General features: G+C 39.9%; 1 protein-coding gene across 1 annotated transcript in view; it reads right to left on the bottom strand.

Annotated features, from left to right (window-relative positions):
• Positions 1-4,614: 4,614 nt before the first annotated feature.
• The window catches only part of CFAP58 (cilia and flagella associated protein 58), a 70,701-nt gene continuing 51,352 nt past the window's right edge, over positions 4,615-23,963 (bottom strand). The window contains exons 16-18 of the mRNA XM_034061348.1: positions 12,071-12,190; positions 10,410-10,543; positions 4,615-4,735 (exon numbers count right to left, since the gene is read on the bottom strand). Of these exons, the coding sequence (XP_033917239.1) occupies positions 4,615-4,735; positions 10,410-10,543; positions 12,071-12,190 (375 nt within the window). The remainder of the gene's footprint in view (positions 4,736-10,409; positions 10,544-12,070; positions 12,191-23,963) is intronic.

The following is a 23,963-nucleotide window of genomic DNA, read 5'->3' as shown; positions in this document are numbered from 1 at the left end:
TAGTTTGGCTCCTACCCTAGGGGTGGCCACATTACAGTGGTTGCTCAATATTTGGAGACCCTTACTCAGCCTCTTTGCATCAGGGTGAGCTGAGGGCAAGACTGCTTCTTCACCTCCAGACCGCCCTGCTCCTGCGGCTGCCTGCAAGGACTGAAGGCAGAGCAGCCCAGGGGAAAGCTCAGCACCCTGTGCTCAGGAGAGGAGAGGCAGCAAAGGGCAGGGGAGGATCTCGGCAGGTTTGGAGCCTGTTCCAGCCCCACAGCTGCATCCCTACTCATACAGGTTTATTTGTCTGTCTCCATATACCCATGGAGAGGAATATAAACCCACTGAGGTCAGCAGAGATATTAAAAGGTATGTGGGTTTACTGAAGGTGCTCCAATTCGGAGAGAAACCCAGGGGAAGGGGAAGGCTGAAGATAAGAACAGGCAGCTGCTTTGACCTCAACCCTGTGCAGACATCCTACAGCCCCTACCCTGCTCCCTCACACCAGTGTGTGTCATAGGCAGAGCTTTGGATCCCACTGGGAAAATGAGGCTCCTCAAGCAAGCCCATGGGATGAGATCCTGACGTCTTTCTGTATAAGCATAAGTAGCTGATCTGCATGGAGCTGCTTAAAAAGCGCACAAGTGCAGAACAGAAAGAGCATCAAAATCAAACTCCTGCTTTTAGAAACACACTAAAAATACACTCTGCTAGAGGAGATGGCACAACAGCTAAACCACCTGCTAGGAAAATAATACTCAATTGCTAAAGTGCCTAAATACAAAGATATAGAGACTCTAATTTGGGTAAAGACAGTTAGGATGGACTAACTTTCAGGAAGAGTCATTAACACTTCAGAGATGGCAGACGCTGACTTGGCTGCCCAACTTCTCTTTTTTGAGTCTCCTTCTAGCTTTACCCTCTGGTAGCTTCACATGAGAGATAGGGAATAAACCAAGGATCTAGTTCTCGCTGCTCTTTCTTGCATCTTCTTTAAGACACAACAGTTTCACCCTAATGCAAGGGAACAAAATAACATCTTGAGACCTACCACTGTGTACTCACATAGTTATTGGTAACCTACCTGCAAGCAGCATGCTGCGACACACAGCTGAACACTTCTGTAGCAATTCCTTGTCCACAGGATATGGGAAAGAAACCTTTCCTCTTGTTCACTTGAGCTTTCAACACACATCCCCATCTCCTGTGCAACCCATTATTCCTCATTCTGCAGCAGTTTGCATTTAAAAACACTTAGAAAATGACACTAAAAGTTCTTATGTCCCAGTGCCAGGGCACAGCAAGAACCAGGTGCTCCCTCAAGGACAGAAAAGCACAAGAAACTCACCCGTGGGGCTGAGCTTGTTAAATGGTGCCCATGGGCTCAGGTGGAACTAATCAGAGCCATTAATGCTCATTAGTGCCCCAAGGCTCAGCACCTGCTGCTTCACTCATTGCAAAGCCTCTGCTCTGTGGGTGCTTTCCTTCTGCCTGCCCTGGAGTTTGTAGCTTTTAACACAACAGAGCCTGAGTTGTGTTTTTCACTGCTGTTGACTCAAAGGGTTCCCAGGTTTACAGTAGCAGGACATGCTATCAGGTGTGTAGTACGTGCTCCCGTCGCTCTGAATTCACAAAGCAAGTGTAAATGAAGGGCTGGATTCTAGAGCCATGTCTTTGGTAGCTGGCAGGATATGCCAGAAGGGTTGTACCACTGCCTTTGAGTGGGATAGTTTGGTGTACAGGGTCTTGTTTGTGTTCTGCTACACAATACAATGAATACAGACCTGCCAGACAAGGTCAGAGCATAAGTTAGAACTGAAGTTACGTAAAACGCTCTCTATATATTGCAAAAGCTCTGAAAATGAACAATATTGCACCCTTTGCACACCAAAAGGGACTCTGGGATAAATATACTGTGCAAGCTACTACAGCTCCAATTGGAACCAATTAAAGTGAAGAAAGATTTCCTCTAACTTAAGTGCCATGTATCATAGCCCTTCGCCTCCATCTTTTCACATATCTTTACAGGAACAAGAAGTTAAAGATATACTTGCTACTTCTAGGCTTACATCTTGCACAGACTGGAATTCAATTAACATTTTTCTGCTACAAAACTTGGAGGAGCACTTCAGAGCTGCTGCTCACAATGCAGAAGCGACTGAACAAATGATATTCTCATTAACGCTCTGCCTTTCCCTGCTGCGCAAGCCAAATCCTTGAACACTAAAAGCACCTCAGCATCAGCTGGGTTCACAGACATCCAGAGCAATTTTTCAAGCTCCCTGACTTTTATAGACCAAGGGGGAAGGGATTTGGTGTGCTTTAATCCATTCTATTATATGAACTCAGGAATGGTTTTCACTCTCTAGCGCTATAAATTAAGCTGGCTGCAGTTATTCTTTTCCTGATTATGCTGAAAGTTACTGGGAATAATTTGATGACTATATTTCCTTGCCCTTCCTTTTTTACCTTCTTTTTCAGAATTAACCTGTGAATTTAGTTTCCCAGGCAGTAAGTAAATAATGCAATAAAACTGGAGATAGTAGCCAACACATTTACATTGTGGATTAACACAGTAAAAGCTCTTGTACTTTGTATGTGGAATTTACTGTACTCACTTCCCAGCCTTACAGACTGGAAGAACATATTGTGCAAGAAAATCACCTTTGTTTTGCATTCCTCTGTTTTTTTTTTAATCTAGAGGACTAATCGTTTGTTAGAAATAAGTGAATTCACCTTTGCAAGTCATTAGGCAAATACTATCCCACCCATTATAGAGGCTAGAAAACTCAGGTAAAGAATCATTTAGGAATGGAGTTTTTTACCCTAAAAATAGTCCAATTTGTGCAATGAGAGCTAATGTTAAGTACTTCTAAAGGTGGAAAAGAATGTGTTTTGTTAGTGTAGTTGTAAAAATTACATGTAATTAGGGAAGAGATTACATCTGTTTGACTCCCCCTCATTTGCTCTGACCACTGTAACACCTTGTGTCTTAAACCCTGGTAACAGAAGGAAAGATGTACACAGACTTGGATTATTCTGGATAAGTTAGGGGGTGCACTGTACAATTCAGAGTGTAATAAAAAGTCTCTTCTTTACAGCATGATGGTATGCTGGCAGTCTAACTGTTCCTCTCTTTCCTGTGCATTAATAAATGTGACTTTGATGATTTATTTGAGTGCAAATTACTTCACAGTATCAGTAAGCGTAGCAGAGTCCAGCTCCAGGCTGGGTACTCTTAACAAATATCATCTTTTAAAAGCTTCAGTAAAACCTACTTGGGATCCCATCAAACTCAAGTGCCCGTGTCAGTTATTCTCAATTATTCTTACTATAAGGACATGTCAGGTACACCAAAGATGTGATTCAGACAGCATGACTGCCCTAAAATGATAACTTTAGCATAATGCACTTGACAGTGAAAAAGCAATAATAGCTATTTTGGGAACAAAAGAAAAACACAATGGATCTGATGACTAAGTGTTCTGGTCCCCAGTGTAAAAGCAAAGTAGATCCCTGTCGTATTTAACTTGATTCCTTTGAATTAAACACTTCCATTAGAAGTTTCCCACAGTAGCTTTAATATTTAATTATGTATTCCACCAAAGGAAAGAACAAAATCTTTGCAAAGGCTTTTTTTTTTATATGCATGTGAAATATTTATCAGCATATCTCTTTGGACAAGTATTTTTATCCCCCAGGCTGGGAAAAAGCTTCCACGAACAAATCAGTTTCAAAACATTTTATTTTACAGCTTGGAAGTTTTCTATACTTCAGCACCTCATGTCGTGACTTTGTTATTTCACTTGTTAATGAATGGTAATTAAATCTCTTTTGGCTGAAAAGGTTGGAGGGCTCCTGCTGCATTACAAAACAATTTCTGAAAGTTACAAAAATGCCCAAGTGTCTAGAAATTAAAGAGTGAAGTTTGTCATGTTCCAAGTTTGAATCACCTGGAAGGATTTCTGTGGGAAAACAGCACATCCCAGTCAGTGTGTACAGTCTCCCCAGTTGAACAGACATAATTATGCCACTTTGTGTCTACCAGAGTAAATAGAATCGTATGGCCGCAAATTTCTTTGATCTTCCTAACTGTAGCAACCACTGGATAAACCCTATTATATACTACCTGCACAAAGAACTGCTACATGTGTACATCTAAGTAAAGACTTGTTAATTTTGCATTTGCTCAGCAGGGCTTGAAACATCAGCCTATTAATTTTAATTCTTTTCTGTTTTTTTTTTTCAGGTGCTTTCACTCAGAAGATAAATGGAGTGCTTACAATAGAGGTAGAGAAAGGGGAAATAACTACATATTAAGGCATTTTGTGATATTACAGTGCTAAATAAAGACACAGTATTGAAGAAGAAGTGTCTGCATGGTCTCCATTATTAAGTTACACCAGTGCAAGCTTCCACTGGCATTATAAAAGCAGACTTGGTCCACAGTTTTTAAACCAAACCCATCTTAATTCTACCATAAAATGCCTTTTCCTGAAGGGAATACAGTGATTTCAGAAAGAAAGTTGATTCTGAATTTCTTTTAAAATTACAGTTTCTCAAACAATCTAGCACAAATAGAGTTTAGCAAAAAGTTGGGAATGGGAATGTGGCGAGATGAGTCCATTCTTAAACTGAAATTTTGGGAAGGGGTGTACTGAGTGCAAAGCCCGCTCCGATGAAGCGAGGAACATCAGACTTGTTGCGTGGACACTTTGGCTCCTTGGCAGTCACCAATCGTTCCTTCTCCCTTTAAAGAGAAACAAAGAAAAGGAAAACACATCTTTCATTCTGCAGCCATTTGCAAACCGAGGAAATCTGCATCCTCAAAGTTTTTTTTTTTCATGCCATCACATATCAAGAGATCATTAAAAAATTGTTGATTAAAGCCTGTTGGGCTAAACTGCCAAGACTAGGTGTCTGTTTGGATCTAATTACAAGCTTACTGATGCTTTTTGGAACTACTAGAAATTAGCAATAAATGAGCTCTTTTCCTGCTACTTCCCAAAATGGTCAGAGCACCTCATTAGAGCAAGTTTGTATATGAGCTCAGTGACTTCAGACTCCTAATCACCATCCCATTCTAGCAAGTATACGCTTGTTTTCAAACAGTTACATTCATCAAAGGCACAATGGGGAGATACTTTTTCTTTGTTGAATTTTAATGAATAAATAGTGTTGTCTGTCTTCATATTTTAACAGAGTTCTAGTGATAATTACCCTGCCTATGACACTGGCAGAAAACTAACAACATGCTGTGGGTGCACTGATAGCCCCAGGAATTTTCTCCATCAGAGGATCCAGGGGTGGTTAAATGGCCTTAGGAGGAGGAAACAAAGGTTAGCTGTTTTCACTCTTATGAGATTGGGGATGTAAACACAGAAGAACAAATAGGAAGGGCACTAGTTCATATTTACTGTGATATACCTGGAGGTTTCAGAGAAAGGTCTTGAGATATTATAATTAACCAACTGAAGCTTATGAAGTCCTAGTTTATCTAAACAGCAGAGGTCTCAAGGCTTTACAAAGAAGGTTGGTGCCACTACTTTTATTTTAGTCTTTGAGACTGAGGCATAAGTGTGAGCGCAACCACACTTTGGCAAAATATAGCCTTGTCATACCAGTACCCTTTCTCAGTCCCCAGTAAAGGAAAATATTTTCTGGAATTAATACTTTTCTCTTTGTCCCTAAATAACTGTGTCAGGAGAGGAGGAAGTTCAGAGAAACACTGTAGGATAACTAGTCATGCCACCTTTTCCAAATTTTACCCATATGGAGGTGGGAGAATAGGCAAAAGATGGCACAGTTGAACTTAACCATGACAACCATTTATAACTGGTTTTAATTGTATCACTGTGGCATTAATGGATGTGCCAGCTGACAGCTCTAAAATCTAACATTCTATGTTTAGATGGCTCATCCTATCTCACTATTGCGCTTCCAACTTTGGGAAGATAAAATGATCCAGAGTCCATGTCATTCCTTCCCATGGAGACAGCCAACAGATGTGCTCATTCGTATGGCATATTCTAAGCAGCTGACTACTGTAATATACTATGCAGAAATAATGTGCAAGCAGCCACGTGCAAAAGCTCCGAGTTACTATTAACATCCATCCCTCAGTGCATCCCTTTAGTTAAGTAGGACTGCACGATCAGGTCTCTGGTATGGATTTAAGCTCTATATTTTCTCACCAATCCTTATCAACATCAAACTGAAATCCTGGTGTCAGAAGTAACTAGGATAAATAGTGAAGCAGAAAGGGTGCAAGAAGCAGAAGGAGAGAATGGGACAAGTAAGAGAAAGAAACCCTAAGACACCTAGGAAATACTACATTCAGAATCAGAGAACAGCAAAAGAGGATTTCAGATTCACAACCAAAATCTTAAACATTGGATTTTCAGCTTGAACACAAACAAAGCTAAATTCCTGTTGTCACTCATTATATTCCTTTAGCATCCCATGGAAAGCTGCATTAGGTCAGTATCAAGACTTTAAATCACAAACCAGAACTGTCTTGTGCAAATCAATAAAAGCTTTTGATGATACCTTTGTGTGAGGTTGTCTGAGAGCATTAATTCTCTTACATACCAGGGTAGTCAATAATGCTATTAATGCTATTGTCCTGACAGAATCCTCTTTTTATTAGCAAAACCAGCCACATTTATTTCAGACACGATGTTAACATTAGCCGGCATGATAGAAATCAAGTCAGTGGGTTTGTGTCAGCTGGGATTTAGAGCAACCTGAGACTGTAGGAATCATATGGCCCTGGCTCTTTGGCCATCATGTACACCCCAAACAGTGCCTACCCAGCCCAGTCTGAGGCAGGTACAATGTGGAATGGAATGGCTGTATGTCAGGGATGAAGCACTCCTTGAGGAAGGATCTGGTTGCACAACAGGCTCTCTGTATTGCAGAAAGCAAAGGACACGTCATGCACAATTGGCAGTTTGGAGAAGGAAGGCTGCACAACAAGGTTGTTTCCTTTGCACTGTTGCTGGGCAACACGAAGTGCAGCCTGGAGATTAGAGAAGCTGCACTTATCCAGGACTGATATGCTCCGTTATGCTTTGGGGTGTGCATACCCTTCAAAGCAGGATGTAGCCCAACAGGTTTGACTGGAGAACAGCACAGTGAGGGACAGAGGAGAGGAGAGCAAAGCCCAGCACCTGACTATGTCTAACTGCCAAAAACACAAGAGAAGTGCAAGTCAGGGCAAGTCAGCACAGTGCTGGTAGCTTCTCAGCTTGAGATGGGAACAATGAGATGCTATCATCCTGTGGAAGCATCACTCACAGAACGTAAATTCAAAACACATATGTCACAAAGACACCATGCTCATCAGACTACAGCCGTACCTGACCACAAGAACAACAAGCTGCACTAACAGCAGGTATTTATCCTGAACCTACAAACAGTGTTATGATTTCAGCACTAATTGACCTACAACACGAAATTCCATTCACTGTGCATGATTAAGAGACCCAAGTTCAGTCACCATCACCTCACACAGTATTTTTGTTTTACTTTAAAGCAGTTATGCCCCTAACAGTTATTGGGATGTTTCAATAGTTATGAGAAGAATCAATCCTAGGTACTATGTAACAACGCAACATGGGTGGATTTCTTCTCAGCTGATGAACAGAAAGAAATATGATGCCAGAGTCCAAAATAGAAACATTAAAATTATTGTAAGGAGGATACTTAGCTGCTGGGAATGGATTATCAGGCATTATGGTGGCCTCACATATTGATCCTAAAGCTCCAGGAAAGCCATTAGCACTGCACAGTTCTTGCTAATTCCAAACATTAAGGTAACATTATGCAATTTTTAGATAGACACGCGCCACTGTTTATCACTGACAATTTTGCTAATTTAGTCATCCAAATTGTTTGCTGGCTGGAATATGATTAAGGAAAAATAGATACAGGCAGCTTTGAATTATATTCAGCAACATAGAGAATTGTTGGCTTTTGTGTGTGAGGAAGGGACAAGCTGAGGAGGGAAAGGGGTGGAAAGATGAAAAGCATACACAGAAAAACTTGATAACAGATCATGTCATGTAACTGCAGAAATCTAATTAAGAAACGCTTTAAAAGTAAAGTTCAATCACTCCATTTTCAGAAGTCACAAACAGTATCGGTGTCCCAGCCTGGGGATTCGTTATGAGAATAGTCTCATCTCTCAGACTGTACAAATTAGGTCACTTTACTGTACCAGAAATTGGGCAGCTAAGATCCTAGTTATTTGCTTTTAATCAAGAGGAGCAGCTGAATGCTCAGTTATGGACTGAGAGTAGCAGGGAAGTGCCATCAAATTGGTACTAGTTAAGGAGAGACAACAGCTACTTACAGGACAGTTCTTAGGCTCTGACATCAAAAGAGTAAGGCATCTGACAAAGCCAGACTGAGTGTTGTTTACTTTCCTCCATCTGAATGCAGGAAGTGAAAAAAAGTGGATGGAGAATGCTCTTCCCTGCAACCATCAGCAATTATATCTGCCACCAGTAGGGGATGGGCATCAGTCCCAACTGCTACATTTTGGAAATAACAATGACATTGTTCTTACACCAGGATTAGGTAGCTGTCACTTGAAGAAAGGTTGTCACAGGTATCAGATGCTGTTCCATTATAACTTTTAAAGTGCACTGAGTTCCTCATGTTTGGGAATCTCTCCTGATACTTGTAAAGTTATGGTAGTCAGGTGAAGTCCCTGGTGACTGCCAAAAGGGAAACATTGCACCCACTTTTAAAAAGGGTAGAAAGGAGGATCCTGGGAACTACCGACCTGTCAGCCTCACCTCTGTGCCTGGAAAGATCTTGGAACAGATTCTTCTAGAAGCTATGCTAAAGCACATGGAGGACAGGGAGGTGATTTGAAACAGCCAGCATGGCTTCACCAAGGGCAAATCTAACCTGACCAACCTAGTGGCCTTGTACAATGGAGTGACTACATCAGTGAACAAGAGAGGAACTATGGATGCCATCTATCTGGACTTCTGTAAGGCATTTGACATGGTACTCCAGAACATCTTCCCTAAATTGGAGAGACTGGATTTGATGAGAAGACTGTTTGGTGGGTGATGAGTTGGTTAGATGGTCACGTCCAGAGGGTAGTGATTAATGGCTTAATGTCCAGATGGAAACCACTGATGAGTGGTGTTCCTCAGGAGTTTGTATTGGGACTGGTATTATTTAGTATCTTGTATCAGTGACATAGCGGTATCAAGTGCATCCTCAGCAAGTCTGCAGACAACACCGAGATGAGTGGTATGGTTGACACACCTGAGGGGTGGGATGACATCCAGAGGGACCTGGACAAGCTCTAGAAGTAGGCCTATGTGAATCTCACGAGGTTGAACAAGGCCAAGTACAAGTACATGGGTAAAGGTAACCCCTAGTATCAATACAGACTGGAGGATGAAGGGATTGAGAGCAGCCCTGAGGGGAAGGACTTGAGGGTACTGGTGGATGAAAAGCTGGACATGAGCTGGCAATGTATGCTCACAGCCCAGGAAGCCAACTGTGTCCTGGTTTGTACCAAAATAAGAGTGACTAGCAGGTCTAGGGAGGTGATTCCACCCCTCTACTCTGCTCTCATGAGACCCCATCTGGAGTACTGCTTCCAGCTCTGGTGTCCTCAGCACAGGGCAGACATGGACCCGTTGGAGTGGGTCCAGAAAACAGCCACAAATAGGATCGGAGGGAAGAAACATCTCTCCTATGAAGACAGGCTGAGAAATCTGGGGTTCCGTTTGGAGAAGAGAAGGCTCTGGGGAGATCTTATTGCTGCATTTCAGTACTTAAAGGGGGCTTATAAGAAGGACATTATAGCAGAGCCTGTTGCTGTTGGACAAGGGGAAACTTTTAAACTAAAAGAGGGTAGGTTAGAGTAAGTTATAAGAAAGAAATTTTTTAGAATGAGGATAGTAAAATACTGGAGCAGGTTGCTCAGAAAGATGGTAGATGCCCCATCCCTGGAAACATTCAAGGTCAGGCCAGATGGGGCTCTGAGCAATCTGGTCTAGTGGAAGATATCCTGGCTTATTGTAGGGGAGATTCGGTTAGAGATGACCTTTAAAAGTCCCTTCCAACACAAACTATTTTACAATTCTATGACTCAGCATTGGAGACCAGACATGAATCTGTGTCCTCTGGGCACCATTGGTATGTGTAATTTAACTGGACTGCAGAGCAGGTCAGCAACATCTCTCCTGGATGTTTCTGTCCAGGCCATAGACCATGATAAACCTAGACCAGACTGGAGTAATATGAAGGATAATACTCAGGAAAATTAGGTAACAATATTATATCACCTCGGTTAAATTTGGCCATGTTCCAATCAGAAGGGTAAAGCAAGATCTAAATAAAAATCTAGTTTATGCAAAAGTTGTGTAGACAAAACTGTTATTTTCCCATACTTGGCCTGTTGTTCCTTGCGTTTCTGAGCCAGATATTTCTTTTTCACATTCGTAAGTTCATTGCCAAGTCTTTCAATTTCATGTTTGTATTCCTTGTTCTGTGATTCATACATATTCAATTCTGAGGACAGAACCTAACAAACAAAAGGCAAAAAGCATGAACAGGAGCTGTTAGTTTCATTTGCACATAAGTTAGTACTTTTACAAGCACTTTTTCCTTTCACTTTAGACAATATAAGAAATCATCATTCTGTACCACATCTCATTTTCTATCATGTTATTTCATTTGATCACCTCTTCTCACCTAAGGATAATTTACAAAATAAAGCCTATGCCATTTAACAACAATAAAACGTATAAAATATGCTCCAAACATTAGGAGTGTGGTATTAATACATACATTAGCTTTTAATGTTCTGGCATAGAAATGTGGGTGAAAACCTCAACTGAAGATCTTAAAAATAAAGCTCAGATTTATTTAATAATGATAATAATAATAATAGTAGGTTTTATCACCAGTATCCTCTTTATTATGTGAAGTAATTCACACAGGCAAAGTAGTGCTAGGTAGTGCACATACGAATACAATGCCACTTTCATATGAATCAGTAAACTTTAAAGAAAGTAAGAACATGTATAGTGTGTTTTCCTTCTTTAAGAAGGTGAATAGTTTGACCTGGCACTACAAAATGGCATGCATGCCAGTACACTAGAGCATACTGTGCCTGAAATACGCAGTAGCAATTGACTGCATTAAGGACAAATGGGAACCGTATGGAAAACTTGAAATCACACTCAGCTTAGCAAAATTTTGGCTTCTATTTTACATTTCCTACATTGTTTTTCTTCTCTACGGAAAGCTAAGATTTGCATAACAGCCTCTTTGTTTCCTAAGGGCCCATCTGCTCCTGCATTTTTTCCTCATGGTTAGTATAGACGTGATTATGATGCAGTGAACAGGAGATGATGACTTCAACGAAGAGAGGAACAGTAGAAGTAGATGAACTCCTGGGGAGACTGATCTTTCATGCAGGCAGGAACAAGGGGAGATCAGCTTATTCTATCAAAAAATCACTTTTTAATATCATGCTTTCAAAGTTTTCCACAAGATATCTTCAGCAGGAAATCCTCCCTTCTAATGACAAAGGGTTAGGACAGGTTACTCCTGTCACCCATTTAAAAGTTGCAAGCCTAATATGCATATGCATATTGCAAAAGAAATAACAAGAATTAAAGACTGGATTCCAAATATATTCCCACTAGTTTTTTAAAAAGAAAACAAAATGGCTTTGATTTGCTTATTAAAGATCTTAAAAGTTTAAGAAAAGGGAAGGAGAATAAGCTTAATGGAAAACTGCTAGTGTCCCAGAATGCCCATGCTCAAAAGGCATTTACAGAATCGCACTGCATACTCACATTCTAATAAGACTTTTCTTCTATTTTAATGAAACAAATTAGCATAATGTGAAAAAAAATTCCTCTACTGCTATTGGCTTTTCCTTGGGGAGATGCAGCATTAACCTTATTCTCCTGGCCTAATACACTAAAGCATGCACACTGTTCATCAAAAACCTTCCTGAGGCCCTGCTCCCCAGGATCAGCGGTGAAGTCATTCTGCACTGCTGGCAGACCCCCAACCAAAGACAGAGGGCATCTCTTACTTTCAGCTGCTTAGTCTTCTCTCGGAGAGTGCGCCTGCAGAGTTGCAACTGTTCTGCAACTTCAGGCCCAGGCTGCCGGGCTAAGATGCGCTTCAATTCCACATACAGTTTCTCCTCTTTCTAAGAAAAAGAGAAGAGGGAAAGGTCTTATAAAATTACTATAGAATCAGCACAACCTGTGATGAAATAAACCTCACTGAAAAATGCAAGTTAGGAAGACATCTGCAGAAACAAATCTGCCTGTGTGTCAGTTTTTCTCACTAGCCATAAGGTATTTAAAGTTGTTGTGATAGCAGTGGGAGAGCTCATTAAGAGAAACATCCAACTACTTTGAGCCACAAATGAAATACTCTTAAACACTGTCATCAGTGAGCACTCTCTGCCGTAGAGAATATAAAAGTCACTGGAGGAGTATCCGGGGATGGAAAATTAATTACTAGTAACTGTGTGCATTGCAATCTCTATTCTTATGAGCCACATTGCCTTACATTAAAGATCATAGCTTCACCAAACAGGATGTAAGCAGGCTATAGAAATGTCAGGGAAAGACTGTACAAAAGAATAACTTCTTCTTCCAAAGGAAATCCTGCAAAGCACGTGTACCCACACACGCACACACATACACATATATATATAACACCTTTGATTTTAACCGCAGGGGCTCTGGGAAAGGGAAAGAAAGCATAAACAGCAACAACTATGACTAACACAATTACCACCAAGTAATTTTTCTTTGTCACGTGTCTCCTTTTCCTTCACATTGGAACAGTATACTTGTGGGAACTGGATATAGCTGTGCCTGAACAGAAACCACACCACGGACCCACTTAGAGCTCTCTGTACTGAAATGCTGCTTCAACTGTGTTTTGAGCTTGTACTTGGTTTTAGTCTGAGGAATAAAGCTCTGAACAAAACCACTTTCATAGCTTTGCACATTACAAGATTTTCAGTATCTGCCCTATCAGACTAAGATTTTTATTATTATTTAACATTATTTAGCAAGATCCCATCCTTGTCTGGTACCTGGAGAGCTGGAATTGAAAAGGAGGGTTATATGACTGGAAGTCAGACTTGCAGACAAACAATTTAACTGAAGCAGACAAAAATGGTAAGTGGGAGGTAGGACAGGTGATCATTTACTCTGGCTTGACAAAACCCCATTTTGAGGTCTTTTTTATAAGCTCCATCTATAACTCTTACCACAGAATTCTTTCATGGGGATGTGGGAAAAAGTGCCACCACATCACCTAGAACTGCTACATGTGGCCTTGCTGAGTGGTTGAGTCAGGTTTTTCAGAAGTGTCTTGTCACTTTGAAAATGATGCAAAATTCTAGGGTCCAGTCTTCAAGACCACAAGAAGCCCAAAGGTTTTAGATCTCAGTGTGTTCTGAAAACTATGCATTATAACAGTCACAAGCTGGGACCCAAAAATGGAAGGGCTTCAATTCATAAATTACTTTGGCAAGCATTGCCCTAAAACTCTGAATTTTACCGAAGAAAAGTTCCTTATAAATGAAGTTGCTCACAGGTTTTCTTTGGAAAAATCAAAACCTCCTGAGACCCAGACTGAAGTTTGCATACTGGTAAAAACTGAGAATTCATTCTCAGTAGAGAACTGTTACACCACTACAAGTGGTTTCCACTGCCACCTTTTCTTTCTGAGGAAAATAAGATTATACTGCAAGTTAAAAACAACAGCAAAAGAAAAATAGGCCCTGTCAAAATCTGCCAGGTCAGTATTAACATTCCACCCCTGAATGTATCACAAATTTGTATTTTGGAAGAGTATAATGGTAATTTGGATAAATATGGAGCAGTTGATGGATTGAAGGTCTTATGTGCAATTGTTTTCCAATTTATTTCTCTCCTAAACCTCTACAAGGGCCAACCAAGCTCTTCAAACATTGTGCAATGGTGTGTATAATAACCTCATTTAGAGACAAAGTGTGTAATTCTATTATAAAGAGAATCTATCTTATTCTCGGACAGCAACAGAGACTCGTTAGCTGCCCGATGTATATTGTCTTCATAATCCAACAGAGGCAGAACCAGCTGTCTTATAATGCATATCCTGTCCTTCCTTGCTAAGCGCTGTCCATCTCTTTTACATCTAGTCAATTAATTTGTCACTGGATTAGAAGCACCATATGTCAGCAAAACATTAAAAGAAAAACCTGGCTACTTCTTTCCTCATCAGCAGAAGTTTGCATTCACAGGTTGGCATTTCTATCATTTCTGACATTTTACCCCAGGATAAGAAAAATAATTTTAAAAAATCAACTGATTTCAATTAATTTTAAAACAGCAATGATGAGTGTATGTAAGTCAGTCACAAGGTACACTTGAAACTACTACCAAAAATGCATTGCTTGTAGCAGCTACTTTTATCTTTACACATAAGAAACCAGAAATGCCTGGGGGTCAAATCAGCACAAATTAATAAAGCAGTATTTTAGCTTCTACCTATATTCAAGAGACAGACAAGCTGTGCAATGTGTATTACACAGGGATACCTTACAAATAGCCAGCTACCAGCATACAACATTCTGAAAGACCAGTAGGGTTTACTGATTCATGACTTGTATTCAAAGTATCTTTCAGCTGTAGTGCATAATACCCCCAGAAGATGGAGCTATGTTTGGGAGGGATTTTTGGGGAACATGTAAAATACCTGTACATTCGTTTAAATGTCTGAGAATCTAATGGGTCCAGACAAGAGAAAGCATCCTAACACTGTCAAGAAAACCATAAGTCAGCAGTGATAATCACAGTGTAACACTAGTTTAAAGAGGGTAAGCTGATCTGTTTGCTGCCTTATTGTAAGTCAGTTAACACTATTTTGTTCAAAGTAGAAGTCAGTAAACTTTTATTTCTGTTGGTGGCTGCACAGATGACATTGGAGAAAAAGCTACCTGAAATCCTCACCCATTGGGTAGGAATAAGTCAATCCATTACAGCATGTGTAAGACTGATTTCTTTGGCTTGACCCCAACTGCCTTCCCTCACACTCCCCTCCATCCTCGTGCCTGGCTGCAATCACAACAAACATCTTGCCAGTGTTACATGCAGTTGAGATGAATAGAACTTAAAAGGCATAAACATGCTGTGAGGCTCTACTCTTCTTGAAGAGGTAAAGGAAGATCCATCAGATCTCTCCATAACTCCACGCTTTTAAGCCTTCACCAGTAAAGAGTAATGTACATGCCTTCAGATCAGGTCTAGGCCAGTACCTAAGCTTTTTATGCAATCTTTTCCATTGCAAAATTCCCACAGAATTCAGGAGGTGTTTGATTGTAGGACCAAATCCATAATGTCAACCAGCTTCATTGGCTTATGACATAGAAACTAAGACAAGTCAATGGTGGAGAGATGAGAGCACATTCATCTTGTGTATGCAGAGCACACTGGGAGACTCAGATTGAGGGTTACAGTCAAATTTCAGGCATACCAAAGAGAATTTCAGCACCTCTGTGAATACCTGCTGTAAAAATTGTGTAAACAAACCCCACATTATTTTTAGAACAGCCTTTCTTGCCTTAGATTTGTTTTCCAGGGGAGCTCCAAGGAGCACACACACCTGCCTTTAGGCTTGGCCATGACAATAACTCTCTGCATCCCTAAGCCTCTCAGCCATTAATTCAGGGGAAGGTGGGGGTGAGTGGTGCTTTCCCCTAAATTTACATAGCTGCTGTCTCAGCCAGAATCTGAAGTTCTCCCAGTCTGCAAGCTCTACAGCAAACTGAGAAAAACAATTTTCTTCTGCAGGAGACTGGCTGGTGTTTGGCAAATTTCAATCAATTCTTCCGGATTCGGTGGTCGCAAGTTAGCTCAGTCTACAGCAAGAAGATTCACTGTTGCCAGCATAATCCTGCTTCAAAAGAAGCTATTGTTGCCAACCAGCACAGCATATTTTGCTCAGTTTTCCCTGTCAGAGAGACCATCAGCACCCTTAGACACATTCTCAAAGTGTCACCAAAGCATTTCACTGCTTTGACAACGAGTGGGAAGCAGTCACCAATGCTGGGATAGACCAGTGCACTTGGTATTAGCTCTAAAGATGTGACTCCATTTTATGTCATCTTATCCCTTGCCATGACACCAGGGAACTCCTGAAATGACCCATCTTGCTAGTTAGCCCAGGGTATCATGCTGAGCCGGAGACGATGAATGACTGTACATTTAATGAAGATGTATTCACACCAGAAATAGGCCACAAGGTCCCAGCTTCCTCATTTTTATCAGCTTGTCTTTCCAAGTAGATAATTCAACAAATTTACCTGGCACGGCAGCACATCAGCAGCCTTCTTCAGCAGCCCCACAAAAATCCTACTGTGCACCGAAAGCTTTCTATCACACGTATTATTAAAAACACACACACACAAAAACATCCCAAAGCCTCTGACTCAGAGTAAATTTCATTTATGTTAGTTCCTGTCTCCAGCAACTGAGCTAAAGAAAAAACCCAACAAGGTAAAGATGTAAAGCAAAAGCATGCAATGTAGTGTAGGGCTGCAAACCCCAGCATATTTAGCCTAGCTAAAAATCCTTATTTTAATTAGTAAGGTGGAGAAAGCAACATCATAACCATGTAAGCAGACTAGTTTCTCCTGGTTTGATGAGGCAAAGTCAGTCAATGTGCCACAGGGGGCTTTCTTGTTTATTGACATTATAACCAAAATGTCACCACTAAGCTGAACTCCAGAGCCATTTTGTTTATGATGCCATGCAGCAGCAGAGCATCCTTAAGGGGTTGTGATCCCTTTTCAGAAGTGTTAAACAGGACACTGAAATATGGCTCAAATACATAAATAGACATACACATCCAGCCATAGTCATTTTACCTGTATAAGCTGCATGTTTATTTGTGTGTATGTGTATACCTATTGTCCCAGGACATCTATAATTAAAAGTTTTATGAGGAAAAAAATTAGCATATGGTAACCTTCATGAATTTTAGAACAATAGAAGACTGTTGCCTCCAGCACTGCGAGAAATGTGCGGGATAAACTTTCTCATTAAAGACTGTTCAAAAGCTTCTGCTCTTTCCTGTCTATTCCATATCCATCAGAAAACACCTTTGCAAGCATGCAGTTCCCTAGGACATCTTATATTTAATCACCTAGACCCTCCTTTAAGTGTCCAATGTGATATTTTTATTGGGGAAAATAATCCAGGTTTGAATCAGAGCACTGAAGCCCTTTCACAATGTGTCAACAATAACAATACATGAGACACTTTGGGTTTTCTTGTTAATATGCTGCTACCAACTTGAAGGAAAGGCTGGGATCATCTCCCCATCTTTGGTGAAATTTGCACCAATGTAGATGGAGTTAAATTAAACCTGTCTAACGGCATACCCCTCCATTTGATATTAATAGGCCTCAAAAGTAAATCCATTTCCTTTGGCACAGAGCAGACTGCACCAAATTGACTGGCATTTTCAAAACAACTTAATGAGAGAGGAAAAAACACCTTGGAGCATCTTTTAAGGTCTTCACCCTTGACTCTTTTTTTGTAACAACAAGAGCTGACTGCTGCACTATTACCATCTTCCAGGAACAACAAAGCACAAACATTTCCAGCGAAAGTGCAATTGCAATTTATTATTATTTTTATTATTATTGCTAGGTATTGTGCAGAAAAACATTTGGTTTTTTTTTCTCCAAAGGAAAAACAAATAGGTTACATATCCTCCCCTCCTTCAGCTTCTGAACTCTGACACACAAGGATAAAATTCTACCAGAAGAAAAAGGCATGGATGCCTCTTGCTGACATAACAACTGCAATTCCCTTTTTACTACTGATAGCACACGAGTTTGTAAAATCATTCTCCAGAGTAGCTCATTTAGTCACAGCTTTTGTACTTTACATTGCAAAAGATGATCAATTAATTATCCCCTGCTCTTCCATGTGTGTGAACAGAAACACACATGAACTTATATACACACAAAAGAGAGCTTTTCCTTGAAGGGGAGAATTACCCTTGACAGGGCATGGATTGATGTAAATATTCCATCTATTTCCACTCTGCCTGTAGCTTGACAGTTGGGCTGAAGAGAGCTCTAAACAAACCTTTGTTTCACATTCTACTAGCAGCTTGTCTTAAAGTGTCCTGGAGGAGATTCAGAGTTTGATACGAATATTATCAACAAGGAATCGAAATATTCTAAGTAAATAAGTCTACAAAGCAAACAGTGGGGAACCTTTTACTGGCTAATAATTACTACATACAGGGTTTCAAGCCAAATGTAGACTATTTGACTTAAAACCTCTGTATTTTAACATCAGTGTAACAGCATGCATTTTAGCTATTCAATAACCATTCAAATTTTAAAACTATCAGATGAATCAAATGAGAATTATCACAGCTCTGCTATTAATGATTAGCTGCTCCTGCAGATGGAGGACTGTGTTAGGGATTCCCAGCAGACCCAGCTTCTGCTCTCACTTCTGACTGATGTGACAGATGACCTCAAAGGGTCAGAGTAACTGCAGAGCTGCTTCTAGAAATACCTATCTTTAAGTTAGGCACCTACATCACTTTAATCACCTGCTTGACTCAGATCTTTAGATTTCCCTGAAAGATGAGAGCACTTAGCTTCAAGTCCTTTCATGTTCTGGAATTGCTGCCTCTGAACAGCTGTCTCAAAGTCAAGCCACCACTTAAACCTACAAATATCTTACAAGGCAGTAAAGCCTACGTACATCTTTCTGACATGATAGTAGAGTTTGACTGCATATGCCAAGTACCTCGGGGAAGAAAGAGTGGTTTCCTGTCACATTTTGGAACCTATTAAGAAATAACAGTATATCTAAGAAACACATATGGCAATTCTGAAATCATTAATGCTTTAACATACGGCTTCATTCAGACTCACTATAATTAGAGATGACCCTCTGCTATCCTTTGAGGAGTTCTCTTTCAGCTCCCCTTGCCTGCTTCTTAAAATTCAAAGAAACAGAAACAGGACTAAAGGAAGGTTAAAGAGAGTGAATCCTAATGTAAAGACAACTGCTGTGCTGAAATGTGCCATCCCCTGTTTAAGATTACAGCTATATCTACTAAGACAGGCACAGGAAGAGTTGAGCTCTGAGCTTAGAGGATGCAGAGCAACTGGCAGAGTCTCCTCAGTGATTGGCCCCTGTGCACTCGGCAACTTGTGTCTGGTTGTCTCAGAGTGAAGAATGGAGGAATAGAGTTCTTCCTATGCATGTTTGTGTCCTCATGTCCAATTTTAAGCTACCTTTTAAAACACAACAAAAACCAACACAATTACTCTAACTTCCGCCCTCCCACTGCCCTAAAACAGCCTTAACCTGCTGAATCTTTCTGCATGTGTTTTCTCAACAAGGGCATCATTCATACTCATAAGAATAAAAATAAATTATCCAAAATAGATAAAATATAGTCTGCCACTGTGGAATGTCTTTTTGTTGTTGCTGCTGTTGTTGAGTTTTGTTGTTAATGTTGCAACTACCGTATAAAATAACAATCCATCACTGAAAGGGCTGCTGTAGATTGTCCATATCTTGGTGCTGAGGGAAGAGCAGAACACCCTTGCCTCAATGGAAGAACGCCTGCCAAAGGATATACCTGAATAATAAAGATTTGCAGCTGGCTCTGGGCCACACTATGTAATACCAGCTTGCAAATGTACTGCTACATTGCTGTTGCACTCCTCCGGTATTTTAACTTCTCTAGCAGCTTCTGGATGGCTGACAGTATCGGATTACTAACAGCACTGCAAAGCTTGTGCATTTCAATGTATTCAGTCAGCACAGCGAGTCATTTATTTTCCCTTAACAAGATAACTGGTTGATTAATATACTTTACCCTGGGGTGCACGGCAGATTTATTTCCTTCCCAGATACATGCTGAATACAGGAATGAGGAGTAAACAAGTTTGCTTTCAGTTATTTGTTATTTACTGGAGCTATTCCTGAACTTTTTACTCTAGCTTTATTCTAGCAAATCATCACTGAGGTTAATGGCAATTTTGACCAAGTAAGAACTTCAGGAATTGGTCATTTTACAAAATATTTTAAGTCTAATGACACAAGGTATCCATGCTCAGGGTTTCTTGGCTCAAATCAGATATAACACATTGAAATAAAATACTTTGATGATCACTGTTCATGTTTTTCTGATGCAGATTGCAGATAACCCTGATGTACCCTGGGTACTCATGTGGCCTCCTCCTGTCAGTATCTGAATGCAGTTAAATCTTTAATGTACTTATGCTGAAGTATTGCTTCAGTGCTCCTATTCTCATTGTCCAAGAGGTCTGGACATGAACAGTCGCTACATGAATTTGCCAAAGCTCACTAAAACTCCTTGAAGGTACTCAGAGATGAAACTCACTCTCCCAGGCTCCCAGGACCACCATGCTGAATAAGCCAATACATCTGTTCCTTGCTTTTCAGAAACACCAGGGCTAGACAACAGCAGCAGGTTAGAAGAATGCAAGAAAAGTAACAATGATAAACCAGAGTATACTTCAAGACAATAATCTTGCATGCTGAAATTCATGAACTAGGAGTACCTCTACTGGAATGAAGGAAATGGCATTCATCAATAAAGGATGGCATTTGTGTCATTAAATCAGTCTTACATGATGTACAGGGATGGCATCTGATGACCCAACTAGAGATCACTTCCAGGTTCAAACTCTAGTAAATATATCAATTCTCCTAAAAAACTTCAAAACCAGATTGAACATTCATCTACATTTGCCATCTAAAAACCCCGGGGGATTTTTACTCCACTTTCAACTTCTTCATCTTTTCAAATGGCACCTGAATGTTTCTAACTAAAACACCATTATAGAAGCTAATAACAGTGCAGGACCCCTAAAGTTGTTTTAATCTATTTTATTCTAATTTCTCAAATAATTTTGCACCTTGCTTCTGTCCAGAACCATTTAACACTAGAAATCTGTTTTGTTTCGGGGCAATGTAGCTCCACAGAGATTCAGTGAGATTTAAACTCTTCCACTAAGAAATTTTTTCCCAAAAAACATTTTGTTTGATTGCTAAATGATCTGCTTTGCTTCCCCTTTCCCAGTGTCAGAAACACTTCTAATGGAAAATTATTTTCCTACCCTGAGTAGTAGCCGACTAAACCTGATTGAAGTGATCGGTACATTTCCTATGCGGTTTTCAGAACTCTGTTTAAACAAGCATACCCTAAACAAAAAAAACCCACCAAACAACCTAAAAAGGCTATTTTCCTGAGAAGACTTTATTCTCTTCCAGTTGAATTGCATCAAATGTGGGAGGAGGGAAAGAATGTAAATGTCAGCGTGTTTTTAAGAGCAGTTTATCATGCTGTAAAGCTTCTATAGCATAGAACATCTTCTAATTCTAGATGAACTGAGATTAGAAGGGCTAAAATAAACTAATGCGCCAAGAAGCATATTTATAATATGCAGAAATAGAAATCAACTCCTTTCTGAGGAGAGCTAGGGCAAGAACTGAACATTCCCCAAATTCCTATTGAATTCTTAAGGCGTACATGAAATTTTCAGTTAGATAGATAGACCCTCAACAGACCCTTCACACAGGTGAATCATCTTTCCTGTTTATGAGATGTGTTTACTTGTCGCATCATCACAGGATTGCACTGAGAATTAACACAATGATCCTACAGTTTGCTCAGTGTGAGTGGTTCTACCCTACTCACAGAACCCTACTGGATATGCAATCGGTTTAAAAAGAAATCAATAATTGAATTAATTTAATTAATCAGAAAAATAATATCCATGTCAGAACAAAATTGCATAGGAAATCATCATGCCAGGCATAAGATCTCTAAATGACACTAATCCTTCAACTTAATACCAACACTAAAATGCAAAACATTTCCACCTACAAAGACCCCAGTCAAAGCCCTAGCTCAGCAATGAACATTTCAAGTGTAATAAAAGCAAAATAAAAGGGCAGCACAAAAAGGGAAGAACCTCAAAAAGTACTCCTGAAGGATGAATCAATGCATTAAGTACCTCGATATGTCACTTCATACTACATTGGAGACTCCAGTTCAAATCAGAGTCAAGGCATTGGATTGAAATTAATTTAATGGCACTAACTCAGTAAACTGTTGTGCATCAAAATATTGCGCTGATAATTAGATACTTTTTGTTCATCACTAGATAGAACTAGTTACAGCCAGAATTGATGGAAATATATTAGTTTTTCATTTGAAAAAAAAGAACAGAGAATCCCTTTGGAGTCCAATTCTAAATCAAGGCAATTCTTACAGCATGCCTTTGCCACACCAGTGCCTAAATCTGCATGGCACAGGGGAAGTAAACTTTTTCTTTATGATTCATACCCAGCTGAAAGCCAAAAAGTAAATGTTAGGCCTGAGTCCTTACTGTATTTCTCATTTCTATATTCCAATATAAATTCTTTGAAATTCTGGCCACCAATTTACAAATGGAATCATAAACTCAAAACCCACACTCCATCAGGTACTGGTTTCTCTTTTCCTTTCTTAAGATCTGTAACAACCTTCAGATTTTTATGAGGACAGGAAAGAATTTTTCTGCCTTTTTTTCACCATGTCAGGAGCCATTTGATCAATGTGTAGAAGTTTTGCCAGCTTAGCTTTCTCAGTGGTGCAATTTCTTTGTGCTGACATGGTTATGCCAGCTACTTGCTATACAATTAGATGCAATTATACTGGTAAGAAAATATTCTGCCATTCAAGAGCTGGTATAAGCTAAATCAGAAAAATGCCCTTTTTTTGTGAGTAGGAATGGTACTTCCAAGCATAGAAAAGGCCTCAGGCTCAATATACTCACCCCTTTAATTGAGGGCTGAGAGAACCACTAGCTTCAGCTGCAAGATAGGGCATTAATCCAGTGCTTCCAGAGGAAGTCAAATCCTCCAGGAAACAGAGAGAGAAAAGAGCCAAGTCCCAGTGAAGTATTAAAAGCCAGGAAAAAAAAAATATTCCCTTTTCATTTTTGGATGGAAAAATCCCTTCAAAAGGTTGACTTTATATATAAATGATAAAGGAGCAGTAAAGAAAGGATTGTATTTTGGCAGTGGATTTTACAGTTCACCTGTAAGTTTCAGTATGTACAAAGCACACTCCCAAACTAGCTCTGCTAAAATCTCTCTAAAGGCAAGATGACAGAGAAACAATAATGGGCAGGTCAAAAGAGACTCTTAGGGATTCTACAGTCATTAGTTTCCTGAAGTGAATTGCAGTTATTTTTATGAAAATAGACAATTCTGCCAAAAAAAAATATCCCCAACTCAAACTATCTACCCTCCATGCAACATGTAAGGAGGTTATACTGTCAAATCCAAGCAGAATCTATACCAGCACCAAAAACATATAAACGCCACATTTGAGTGCGTAAAGTAAATCTCAACTATTTTGAAGGTGTACAGATAAAACCTAAATTAAAACTGAACAGGGCCTTAGGAATACCAAAATAAAAGGTAATAGGAGAATATTCTCCTATTTTCCCTAGCAGGAGGTCTGATGAAAAAAATTCTCTTACTCGGCATTTCAGCACACTTTTTTGTATTACATGCTGTATAATGGAAGCTACATGAGCACTGTGAGAGCAATGAAAACCCAGCAGAAGCATGCTTCATGAAACTGCCAAGCTAGGGAAAGAAATTACTTCCAGAAGGATGAGGCTCTCATGAACTGGGCTGAGAAAAATGAAATAACATTGAAAAAAAATAGTATTTTTAAATAATAAATGGCCAAATTTTTTGTAATAACAAATACATGGAAGCAAATCCCAATGCTCCTGTGTTAGTTGGGAGAAAACTTTGATTCCAGTAGCTGCCAGACTGCAAAAACCCACATGGTAACACACTGTTCTAAAGCAGATTTCCTTATGAAACTATAGTACCAGCTCTGAGAAA

Source organism: Melopsittacus undulatus, chromosome 4 (genome assembly GCF_012275295.1).
Source record: "Melopsittacus undulatus isolate bMelUnd1 chromosome 4, bMelUnd1.mat.Z, whole genome shotgun sequence".
In the NCBI taxonomy this organism is placed as follows: domain Eukaryota; kingdom Metazoa; phylum Chordata; class Aves; order Psittaciformes; family Psittaculidae; genus Melopsittacus; species Melopsittacus undulatus.
This window is presented reverse-complemented; position numbering and strand designations above follow the sequence as displayed.